The 12,189-nt window shown below is 57.8% G+C and overlaps 1 protein-coding gene and 1 long non-coding RNA gene across 2 annotated transcripts in view; one reads left to right on the top strand and one right to left on the bottom strand.

Annotated features, from left to right (window-relative positions):
* The first annotated feature begins 300 nt into the window (after window positions 1–300).
* LOC111824502 lies at window positions 301–4,067 on the top strand. Its single transcript, XR_002827591.1, has 2 exons — window positions 301–511; window positions 3,775–4,067. It is a non-coding gene; the product is annotated as an uncharacterized LOC111824502 (long non-coding RNA).
* Window positions 4,068–8,987: 4,920 nt separating this feature from the next.
* Window positions 8,988–12,189, bottom strand: part of LOC102428369 (inositol 1,4,5-trisphosphate receptor type 1-like) — a gene marked incomplete at its 5' end in the record, with an annotated part of 29,052 nt that continues 25,850 nt past the window's right edge. The window contains one exon of the mRNA XM_023748790.1: window positions 8,988–10,236. Coding sequence (XP_023604558.1) covers window positions 10,121–10,236 — 116 coding nt within the window. The remainder of the gene's footprint in view (window positions 10,237–12,189) is intronic.

Genomic DNA, 12,189 nt, shown 5'->3' with positions numbered 1-12,189 from the left:
CGGCGGCCGGGCCCGTGCGGCGGCCCACGTGAGCGGCCGGCCCAGGGCTCCGGGGCCAGGCGCGCAGGCGCACACAGGGCAGGGAGAGGGCGGAGGTGGCACCGGGGTGAAGGTGGAGGAGGGAGCGCCTGGGAACAGGCAGCGGAGCCTGGCGCGGTGCCCTGCAACTGGCGGCGGGCGGGGCCCCGGGCGGGCCGCCGGTTTCCCCTGGCGACCAGGGCTGCTGCCGGGAAAACGTTCCGGGAGGGGAGCGTCCCCGCCCGGGCCCCAGGGCAGGGGGGTCCCACGGGGGTGGGGGGGCCCTCGGGCCGGGCCAGCCTGCAGAGGCGCTGGCACTAGTACCACGGACATGGAGAATAGAAAAGACAAGCCTTCCAGGCCCGTCTCCACCGCCAGGGGCTCCGTGACCTCTGGCTGTGACCTCTGGGGTCACAGAGCCCAGGCCTCAGTTTCCCCACTCCGCCGGAGTGGCCAAGGAGGGGAGCGTTCACGTCACAACACGCCCTGCCTAGTGAGTATGTGAGCACCCGCACGCCCTTTTCCCCAGGGAGACGGTGCCCAGATGCCAGGATGGTTTGGTGCCAGGGCTCCCCATGGGCCCCCTGGTGGCTTGGCCCCCGCCGGTGTGAGCCTGGGCCTCAGCCTACTCATCGGGGCCTAGAAGGGGAGTGTGGCTGCCCAGCGTCCTGCCTGGCGCCAGGTGGGCTCATAGCCCTAGTTACAGGCTTCGGGGGCCCGGGCTTGGGGGTACAGGTGCTGGTTTCAGAGCAGCCGGGCTGTGGGGGGTGTGGACACAGACGGGGCGGGGGGCCCGAGGACAGAGGTCCTTTCTGCTCTTCGGCTCGCCAGGGGGAAGGCCGGCGGTCACTCCTGCTGTACGCACACACTCCTGTGTCCCTGCCCTCCAGGCCTCGGAGTCCTACCTTCCCCGGCTGGGCGAGTCGGTGTGTTTCGGAAAGGTGACAGGAGGCGTGTCGTTGCTCTTTTTCTGAATTCGTTCCGATGATGGAGACGGGATGGCGGTGGAGCTGCATCGGGGCGGCCAGTGAGTGTCCTGGCGTAACTTGGCACGAAAGTGTCGGTACTTAGGAGGGGCGCTGGCCAGAGCAGGTGATCTTCGACGGCCTCCGTGGCTCCGTGTTGAGAGCTTGAAACACACTCGTGTTCTGTGCTGCATCACCTCCCTTTTATTTTTATTTATTTTTGGTCTCAGTGGTACCCCGGCCTGCATGGTGGCGAGGGTGGTCCGGAAAAGCTGTGATTGATTGATTGGTGTAGACATGCCTTTGACCTTCACCTCACCTTTTCCTACCAGTAACCACTTGGAGATCCTGTTGCTGCAGGAGTTCAGGGAAAACCCATCTGTGATATTATTTAGGGAAGGGTGACCGCGCCCTGGCTTCTGCAGAGTGTTGAGTAAGTCGCCCTGCTGCTCATTCTGGAAAGAACCTGCCGCTGGCACGGGATCAGGGATAAACCCATGATGTTGCTCGGCGGCGGTTTCTGTTTATGGGCTGGTGTTCACACAACACGCTTCGCCAGGATGTGACCGGCTCCGTGTAAACCTCCCGTGACCGCACAGTGTGTGTGTGACGCCTTGCGTCTCAGGGACGTGCCCGGGGCTGCGTGCCCCCTGGGCCAGTGGTCCGTCCCCACGTAGCTCCTTGTTGGTGTGAGTGGTATCTCGTTGCGGTGACTTCCATCTCCCTGATGTTTAGTGATGCTGAGCATCTTTTCCTCTATCTGTTGGCCATTTGTATCTCTTCTTTGGAGAAGTGCCTATTCAGATCTCTCTGCCATTTTTTTAAAAATATTTTTTTATTGATTTCAGAGAGGAAGAGAGAGAGAGAGAGAGAGAGAGAGAAACATCAATGATGAGAATCATTGATCAGCTGCCTCCTGCACGCCCCCCCCCCACCGGAGATCGAGCCCGCAACCCAGACATGTGCCCTTGACCGGAATCGAACCCGGGACCCTTCAGTCCGCAGTCTGACGCTCTATCCACTGAGCCACACCAGTCAGGGCTCTGGGCCATTTTTAACAAGGTTGTGCTTTGCTGTTGGATAGTGGGGGTGCCTTGCGTATTCTGGATGGGAGCCCCGTATCAATTTGCAAATATGTCCTCTTTCCATGGGCTGCCTTTTCACTCTATTGAGGGAAAGCTTTTCAGCCTGACGTAGTCCCCACTCACCTATTTTTTGCTATTGTAGCTTGTCCTCTGGTGTCGTGTTGCAGGAATCGTTGCTCTTGCAGTGTTTCCCTGTGGGTTTTCCTAGAGTTTTACAGTCTCAGGTCTCCCATCTCAGTTTTAACCCAGAGGGAGCCATTTCTGTGTAGTGGTTAGCTTGGGTTATGGCACATTTTCACCCTCCGTAGGAGCATAGAAGAAAACAGGAGGAAATCTTTGGGACTTTTGTTAGGCAAAGATCTCTTAGGACACAAAAAACATGAACCACAAAAGAAAAAAATGATAAACTGAGTTTCATAGAAATTAAAAACGTTTGGTCTTTGAAAAGCTCTGCTAAGAAAGTGAAAAAAATAAGCCACAGACCAGGATATAAACATTTGCAAAACGTGTATTTGATAAAAAAAACTGGCAACTGGATTATAAAAAACAAAACTCTTAAAATTCGTTAATAAAAGAAATAAAGTGAGCAACTAGACACGTCACCAAAGAAGAGCTGTGCCTGGCATATGACTTGAATTTTCTAATCTCACACGTGTTCATTGGCTTTTTTTTTTTTTTTAATCAACAAGGATTATCTGGTTGGGAAGGTTATGGTTCGCTTTTGTTTTGTTTTGGACTTCACCTGGTCTTAATTTTAAAGTGTTGTTCTCACAAGGAAAATAAGACATGTGTATTTGTGTTTGTCTAAAACAGCAAACACATGTTTTCTTAGAGATATTTCTGGTTGTTCAGGAGTATCAGCGACGAAGGTCAAGGTCTGACGGGACAGGCTGTGAAGTTGTAGGGTCACACCAGCGGCCTGTTTGGGTAAGAGGCCAACTTTCCTGAGTGTATTCAGATCAGCAGGTGGCTTGTTTTGCTCGGCTTGTGCCCACCCGTCGGCCTGGGGTCTGCGTGGGCATCTGTGGCAGGCAGATGAGTGGCCTTCCGGAAGGCGTCCCTGTCCTCATGCCCGACCCTGTGACTCTGCCCCCTTCCGTGGCAGCAGGAATGCCGCAGATGTGATCATGTTACGGATGTTGTGATGGGACTGATGGAGTCCTGAGGGTCCCGCTAAGGGAAGGAGGGCGGCAGAAGCATCGGTCAGCGGGACGTTTCTGGCCTTGAGGCAGGAGCAGACTCTCCAGCCACTGACAGAGGCCGAGAGACGGGACCCTCCCCGGGTCTCCTCTCAGCCCAGCCAGCCCGGTTCAGAGGCAGACGAGCGGAAGGGTGGGAGGCCCCCGCGTTTTTGGTTATTTGTGAGGCAGCAATAGACCTCAGGGCTGGGCCGTTTCAAGTTCTAAAACACAAGCTTTTCGGAATCCTATCCCCCCCCCCCCCCCGCCCCAGGCTCTCTGCTGGCCCCACCTCACTCCCCACGGGCAGTCTGCCTCACCTCCCACGCAGCTCCGACAGATGAATCCCAGGCCACAGGGTGCAGGGAAGGAGAACGGTGTGTCAGCAGGTCGGCATCCCCTGGTTGCAGGTTAAAATGCAAAATCCGGGGGCTGGCCCTTTCTTCCTCTCTCTCTCTCTCTCTCTCTAAAGTTTAGGTCAAGTTTACTGAAGTCTCATTTGCATGTAGTGAAATTTCCCCTTTTTAGGTTACAGTTCTATGAAGTCTGAGAACCTGCTAAAGTCAGGTAACCACGGACATGTTTCCATCGTCAACATCTCCCCAGTGTCCCTTCGTAATAAACCCCCGCTCCGGACCCTCGTCTCCGTCTCCGATCGGGTTTCTGGCCCCACCCTCGCCTTGTCCAGGTTGCCACGTCCACGGAGAGACACTTCACGCAGCCTCTTGAATCTGACTTCAGTGACGTGTGAACATCATGCTTTTCAGATTCCTGCACGTTGTCTCTGCTCCTAAGTAAATGAATCATAATTCTTTATCCCCAAAGGCCAGACTCTCCTTAAATCACCCAAGTGGTGCTCCGTCTCGGGGGGTGGGGGGTGAGGGGGAGCTGAGATGGCCAGGCTCCTCCACAGGCCGTAGAGGGGGTGCCCTCCCGCCTGTCAGCCGAGGGCGGGGTGCAGACAGCGCGGGGAGGAGGCGCTCAAGGGGTTGAAGCGATGCTTTCACGGGGATTGTCATCTTTAGCTGCTGTACGACTTGAAAGGAAGGAGATTGGGGTCCCTGGGCTGGAGGGGATGGGCAGGAGGGTTGGGGTTGGGAAGCAGGGCTGCTGCAGCCGGAGGCCTTGTGATGACGGTTAGTCACAGCAGAGTACGGACGGTCACTTGTTCTGTATGCACCTCCGTTTGGGCCACTGCTGGCTACTCCTTCCTTAGGAAAGACCCCGATTCGCTGGCTCAGACGCCCCCCCCCAGAGTAAGGGAGGGCCTGCGAGGCTTCCCCCCCAAAGTGCACGCAGCCCCTTTCCTCGGCAGGGACTGCAGGTGAGCGGTGCCGCGGTGAGCGAGCTGTTGCAGCCCCACCCGGAGGTGCCCACTTCCCTTTGCGTCTCTCAGCGCTCTCCCCGCCAGGCGGATGCTCCCCGCCAGGCGGGCAGGGCCGTGCGGAGGCCCCGGCCCCTCGCGGGCAGCCTGGCACCTGGCACCTGGCGCCGGGAGGGACGAGGGACGGCGTCCAGAGGGTGGTGCCGTGTGGGCCCGCGGTCGGCCTGGCCTCCCAGGTCTGACTTCTGGTCTGGCCACCATGTCGCCTTCTAGATGGAGGCTTCCCCTGCGAGGGGCGTCGGGGAGAGCAGAGCTGCTGGGAAGGCGGCTGCTCTGAGCCGGGCTCTTTTCTCTTTTGTTTTGGTTTGGTCAAGGGGCCGATCTAGCTGGGAGTGGTTAGGTCCTGGGGCTGAAAGCGCTCTGCACGATAAAGACTCTAATTTCCAGGCTGTGCTTGAAGCTGACGGGAAGCTTGTATTTCGTTTTGGGGGTGGGGGTGGGGGGAGGAGGGAGGCCCTGGGTGAGGCTGGAGGAGAGTTGTCTCGGGGCAGGGAAGCAGGGCAGAAGCATGAAGTCTCATCTGCACTTCCATAGCCTCCTGCTGGGTGTGGTCCTCGCCTGTGAGCGGCGCTCTCCACAGCGCCTGCTGAAACACCACCCGGACAGGGTAGAGGGGCCGTGTCCATACCAGGGGAGACGCCGAGTGGACGGAGGGCAGAGGAGCACTGGGCTGCCGTCAGGGTTGAGGATCGAAAGGAACATCAGGCAGCGGTGAGCACCTCCTGAGGGTCCTTGAAGCGATGGAGAGCCCGGGGCTTCGGGCCGAGGACTTGTGAGCCGTGGGCGGTGCGTGCACAGGATGTTGAACGGAAGAGTCCAGGTTAGGACCAGGCAGCGTCTGCCTAATGGTAGCTCCCCATCCTCATCCCCAAGAGAAAACGTCTTTCCATGACACGTTTTAGACAGAAGTCAGTTCTGGCCAGTGTGGTGCAGTGGATAGAGCATCGGCCTATGGACTAAGGGAAGCAGGTTTGATTCTGGTCAAGGGCACGTAAGCTCGATCCCCGGCCCCCGTCGCCCCTGTCAGGGTGTGTGCAGGAGGCAGCCAGTTGATGTCTGTCTCATGTAGATGTCTCTCTCTCTGTCTCTCCCCCTCCCTTCTACTCTCTCTAAAAATCAATGGAAAAATATCCTCGGTTGAGGATTAACAAAAAATAAAAATAACAAAAAAACAAAACAGAAGTCACCTTTGAGTTCAGCCCCGGTCACAAGTGTGAGAACAAGTACATGGAAGCCACGAGCCGGTTTTCGGACGTTAGGGATCCATTTAACATGACCCCGGTGCCCCCTGAAGGCACGGGGACTTCGGGTCCCACGGCAGGAACACGGGCCCCGGGGCAGGAACAGAAAGCAGCGCTGGTCACGCAGGGTCTGCAGCGCGGTGGACGGGCGTGAGAAAAAGGAAACGGCCGTGATGCAGAGGAACGGGAAGTAACACGCGTGGGGTGTAACCAGACCCGTGACACGGATCGCCTTTCCTCACGAGCCCTCTTAGGCGGGGGGACAGCGACAGGGACGGGGGACTCTGCTCTGAGTCAGGGCCTGATGTGGCTCAGTTGGCCGAGTGCGGTCCCATGCACGGCGGGGCCGCCGGTTCGATTCCCGGTCAGGGCACATGCCCAGCTGTGGGCTTGATCCCCAGTGTGGGGCGCGCGGGAGGCAGCCGATGGATGTCTCGCTCTCATCCATGCTTCTCTCCCTCTCCCTCTAAAAGTCAATAAAAACATATTTAGGAAAAAAGAAAGGACACAGGTCTCCCCAGTCCTCCAAGCTGCCCCGTGGGCCCACAGGAGACAAACACTTTGCACCCAAAACCTCGTTCCGGTTTCTCACGAAACTTGTTTTCGCCCAGAGGACTGTACAGGCAGTGGCCACAGGACTGTGTGGGCCGCCACCACCGACCGGCATGTGGGAGGGCGACTCAATAGCTTGCTTACGTTCCGGAGCCCAGAGCGAGCAGGTTAGATTCCTGGATTGTCTCAAGTTTCGTTCTTTGCAGGGGACCCGCCACCCTTGGTGGGGCAGCAACAGGAACGCTGGCCCAGAGTTTCCAGGCGCGGTTCCTGCCCGCACGCACTTTCTGTTGTGGGACTCGCTGTTGCTCAGAACTCGCCTGGGGGTTTCCTCCCACCCCGCAGGCTTCCTCTGTGGTGGGGGGACCTCGCTTCTCTCCGGCAGGGGCTCCGGCTCGCAGTTTCCCCGCGAGGTGTTAGGATTCTCTTTCACATGCTTTTGTGACCTTACAGCGTTCTCAGTATCGCCAGTTTCTCCTCTGGTCATGTTTTGCTTTTATTTTTATTTTTAAAATATATTTTTATTGATTTCCAAGAGGAAGGGAGAGGGAGAGAGAGATAGAAGCATCCATGATGAGAGAGAATCACGGATCGGCTGCCTCCTGCATGCCCTACCCTGGGTATGGAGCCCGCAACCTGGGCATGTGTCCTGACCAGGAATCGAACCGTGAGCTCCTGGTTCATAGGTCGATGCTCAGCCCCTGAGCCATGCTGGCCGGCTCTTGTTTTTTTAAATGTAAGACACAGTGAGCTAGGATCTGTTTTATCAAAGGAGTTGGAAATGCGAGCAGCTGGAGGTCCCGAGTCTGGAGCCGAGTAGACCTGCCTTTGGCTCCGCACGGGCGGGTTTGGTGCTCCCCTGACCGCCAGCTGCGCCCCCAGCGAGCCTGCAGGTGGGGATTGCTCAGCACGCAGCTCCTGGGGAAATGTTTGCTGGGACAATCGCCATCGGCTCAGTTCGCACTCGTCATCACAGCGGCCCTGCCGATACCCGGGGAGGCCCGGCGGTCCTGAGCGGCAGCCACCCACAAAAACCACACAGCATTTTACTCAAAACTAACAAGTCCTTTGTGATGCAAAAGTGGTGGAATTTTGGGTACTTTCTGTAAAATCGAAATCTTCATGGGGATTTCCAGCCTTCGAGGCGCTTGTTAACAAATGATGCGCAGAAGGAAGAGGGAGCGGAGCCTGCCCGCCAGCATCTCCGCGGGTTTCCGCGGGGAGGGCGCCACCTCCGCGCGGGGGAGCTCCGCTTTCACAAACGCAGCGAGGCCAGAGGTGTTTGCATGAGGTTTGCTTGTGAAACAGAGATTTTAGGAGCTTCTCTCTGCCAGTGTTTGGTCCTGACAAAGTCTTCACAGCCAGTACTTTCAGGGGTAGATGCCCTGAGGAAAGGGCTGGAAACGCCAGGCCAGGCAGTGTGGCCGCAGGGCTGGGAGGGAGGAGCGAGCAGGAGGCGCTCCTTCGGAGCCGGGCCAGGCCAGTTCCTCGGCCTCAACACCCACGTTTCTCTCTGCTTGGTGGCTGGCGACAGAGCTGGTCGCCAGAGCTGTCAGGAGTCCCCTGTTCCCATCCCTGTCTTAAAGCTGACGCTTACTGTCACCTAGCACTGAAGCCTCTTTCAAGCACGTTTTGTTTTTTAAAACCTGTAAAAGCATCATTTCAGCAAAACCCGACCCTGTTCTGTGTGCAGGTGCCCCTTCTGTAGTTCATCTTCCTGAATCCCTGTCTCCGCAATGGGCAGGTGCACGTCTCATGATTCGCCTTAAAGTAACCGCAGGCCTCGCCTCACTGCCCCGGCCTCCCTGCGCGACCCAGGCGCTGCCCACAGAGGCAGTGCCCTCCCCGGCAAAGGGCTGGGCTCGCCCTGCCGCGGTGTGGGGAGCCGGCTGCAGGCGTGGTCCGTGCCCACAGCGGCGGGGGTCAGGGCCGTAACCCGGTTCCCGATGAGCAGACTCCGTAGCTCCCTGGGAAGACCTGGGTGAGTCCCCGGCACAGAAAGCAAACTGCGTGTGGTGGCTGCAGAGGCCGAGCCGCGGCAGCGCCCACATTCACATCAGCGCCCGCTGTACGTTTATGTCCCCGCGGCGTCCACACCGGGCGGCAGGGCAGCCTCCCGGCAGCGGGTCAGCCGTCCTTTCCAGAAGAACAGCCGAGCGAGAATCACCTGGACCTCGGACCTCGGGTAACGGACCAAGGACACTGACTCGATGTTTAAAGATGAAATGGCAGTTATTTCCCAAAGCCCAGGGAAAGCTCCACGAGTCCAGCCCGGCCTGCACGAGGGGCAGGCCCCCCCTTGGACGGGGCGGGAGCTTTTTAAGACCCTCAGGCTCGCAGGACCCTGGCCACGGCCAGGAAGGACAGCCACGCCGAGGTCCAGTGCGTGCGAGGGCCTGGGCGCCCGGCGGCGGTCACTGCGCTCCCCGCAGCGTCTGCACGGACAGGTGGGTAAGTGGCTCCGGACTCACCTGGTCCCCAACCGGCTGTACCTTAAATCGCCCCAACCACCACTGGAGCAGCCGTCGCCGCCCCGCCCCGCAGGAAGCCACCAGCAGCCACTCCATGGTCTGCATCGTTTATTAAATATTTATCCTCACACAGGCATTTACAGACGTCACTCGCTGGAACTCTGCTTTCAACACATTTTTAAAACTTTTTTTTTGCAGAAGAGTCTCTTGAAAAATGAGATCCAGGTACAAAACTCAGCAACAGTCTCCTCTCACACTCTCCATCCACCCACAGGAGAATCCATGTGACAAAGAAAGAAAACCCAAACGAGGCTCTTTCACAAGAACCACGTGTCAGTGTTCAGCGCGGAGCCCTCACGGACGAGCCCCTGCATCTCTCTGTGGGCAACACCTCGCAGCTCCCGCAGCACGTAGGTTCAGAAGAAGGGAAAACCACCTACCGTTGGGACTAGATAATCTAGGGACCATCGCTGGCGTGTTTTACAGCGCGACACCCACATTCGCCAGGAGCGGACATCGATTGGCCAGCGGGATGCATTGACCCCTTTAAGAAAGTCTATTAACTTCACAAGCTAACGTCTGAGCCTCTAGTTTAGCTCTTAGGCAAAGAAATAGTTTAAACGATCCATTTGGAAGCTTAAAAGGATCTTTGAAGCTGAAGTTGCTCCTCTTAAAACGAAGGCGGACTTGCCGCTTGGGAGGCGTGGGGCGCCGACGCCACCAGTGACGGCCAACGGGGTCCCCCCAGGAGCCTCCGTGGCACGGCCGCCCGGGCCTGCGTGCCCCGGCACTACATTTTGGCAGCAGCATCGTTAGACATTTATCACATAATATGAACACGCCAGCTCCTACGACGCGGGCTCCCTCCGGGACGCTCGGGGGGCTACAGAGTCACTGTGATCGCGTAACCGTATTGCACAGTTTATAAAAAACATAAATACTGGCTATTCTAGATTTAAATACAAAATACATGTCCTATAGCTTTAAATCTATACTCTGGTTCAAGTGCAAATCAGGTGCTTTCTGTAGTCCTTTCCAAAAAAAGGCATTTTTAATATATTTTGGCACAAATGAAAGGTCACGGTGCCAATTCTAATTACAATACGTACATCCAACCTCGAGAGTAGCGATCATGTACATCCAGTATAAACGGAGTATTTACAGACGCCTCGGCGCAGCCGGAGCCGCGCGGGGCGAGTGGGGACGCGCCGCCCCCACGCCGGGGGTCAGGGAGGCGAGTCGGCCGCCCCGGCGCTCACGCGGGCTGCTGGGGGTTGGCGTTCATGTGCGGAGGGTGTCCCAGGAGGCCGATCCGCTGCTTCTGCTTCCTCTGTTCTGTCATCTGGAAAGTCAGAAAGTTTCCTCATCAGCCCAGACACTTCCTGTGCGTCAGCTCCTACGGCGAACCGTAGGTTTACCTCTGTGGTTATGGTTTGTACTGAAACCCACTTTCTACACAGACTGTATCTCTCACACACGCAGGCGGCTTCAGAAAGAACCCGCCCGGCAGGTGGGGAATTCTGGGGCCCAGCCGTGCGCGGGGCACTCAGCATCGCCTGCGGCCCTTTCACCAAGAAACGACAGGAAAGGCGCGGGGCGCTCGGCCGCTTCCCAGACCCCTTCCCAATGGCGTCCGGACTCCCCGGGAGGCGGGAGCTTCCTGCGCAGAGAGCGTGTCCGGCCCCAGGCCTGGGAGGCTCCCGGGTCCTCGCTCCCCAGGCAGACCCAGAGGCAGTCCTAGCACCGCCTGCCCCCCCTGCCCCCGCCTCGGTGGGTGTCTGGGTTGGTCCGCCCCAGTGTTTCGGGACAGACTTCATTCTCTGCATTAGATCATGGGTCTCAGCCCAGTTGGTCCCAGCCCTGGACTGGATGCGGGCGCCTACGTCCATGAAGACGAGAAGGCGTGTGACATGCTCGTTAGCTAACATGGCCTCCGCTTCCTCAAGTCCGAGGAAGTCGGGCGGAGCAGGGACAGGAATGCGGGCTTTGGCATCAGACCTGCTCCTGTGGTCTGATGTTGCCTCAGTTTCTCCCGCCGCACCGTCAGGGCGATTCCTCTCGGGAGCGGGAGGGCGTGTGCATGTCTCAGGACAGTGTCTGTCTGTCATGGGGTCGACGCTTAAACCTTGGTTTTTGCTCGGACTAGTTTTTGGTACAAAATATCCCGAGGAAACAAAGCGGGGCCCTTACAGAAAACAGCTTTCAGATCGGAGTCCTGTTCCTAGGCCCCTGGGAAACGCCTTGTTATGATTTAGCAGACGTTTTCCCAGGAGTCAGCGTTTCCGAAATGGCGTTTCCCACACAGCTTTCGTAAAGGACACGCAGGACACCCCCAGGCCCCGAAGGCTCCCCAGGTGAGCGAGGAGAAGGGAAGTGTCAGGACAGTGCCCTCCCCACGGGGGGCGGGCGGGGGGGGGGGAACAGGGCCGCTGTCTTGGCTTAAATAGTTACTGTTGCCGAGGGGGGTGGTTTGCTCCGCACACCAGTGTGAGGCGAGGGAGCCAGTGCCCCCCGCGGGGTAAACGGTGCAGATCACACTCAGTGCCCGCATCCCACGGGCGAGCGGCATCGCTACGCAGCACTCGGAATAGCACGGTGGTTCTCAACCTTCTGGCCCTTTAAACAGCCCCCCGTCGGCAACAGTAGCGACTTAAGCCAACACCGCTCCCCTGGAGCTGCCCTTGTCCCTTATGCTGGGTTCTGGACCAGATCCGGAAAAATAGCTAAGTGATGAGGCAACTTTTGCATCTCGGGCACTCTCGCCAGTGAATGGCCTTCTCTCATCGCCCTTTAACAATAAGCCACAGGTCCTTGCTCGCTAGTTGTCGGTGGGTTGTGTCTCTCAATCGGGAATTTTCCCTTCGGAGGGCAGGGCCTGCACAGTGGCCTCGAGGAGCCGGCAGCCATGGTGGCAACGCGGGGCTCTTTACGCGGAACAACGTGAGATGCCTGTGAGCGTCAGGCACCGAGGTCCATGAAACTCAGCTCTTCTTCCGAAGTCGATTCTCAGATACATGCATTAAACCGGGGGTGGGAGGGGGGTAGGGGGGTACCTTTCTCTTCCAGGGCCCCGTGGGTGTCTATAACATCATTCTCAGGCCACACAAACCATCCCCTATAAACCAGCCTGCTCTGCTTGGTCAAGCATTTCACTCACTCGCCCTCGTGCCTTGGCAGGGCCAGGCCACAGGATTTCGAGGGCCTTGTATGGCCCGGGCCGGACGCTCCCCTCCTCTGCCTGAAAAGTCTGTTACGTAACAAAAACTGTCCTCTGATTCCTCCTGAAAGAAGCAGT

Source organism: Myotis lucifugus, unplaced genomic scaffold, assembly GCF_000147115.1.
Source record: "Myotis lucifugus unplaced genomic scaffold, Myoluc2.0 scaffold_1814, whole genome shotgun sequence".
Classification (NCBI taxonomy): Eukaryota; Metazoa; Chordata; class Mammalia; order Chiroptera; family Vespertilionidae; genus Myotis; species Myotis lucifugus.
Note: the sequence above shows the minus strand (reverse complement) of the source record. Positions and strands in the feature narration are given on the sequence as shown.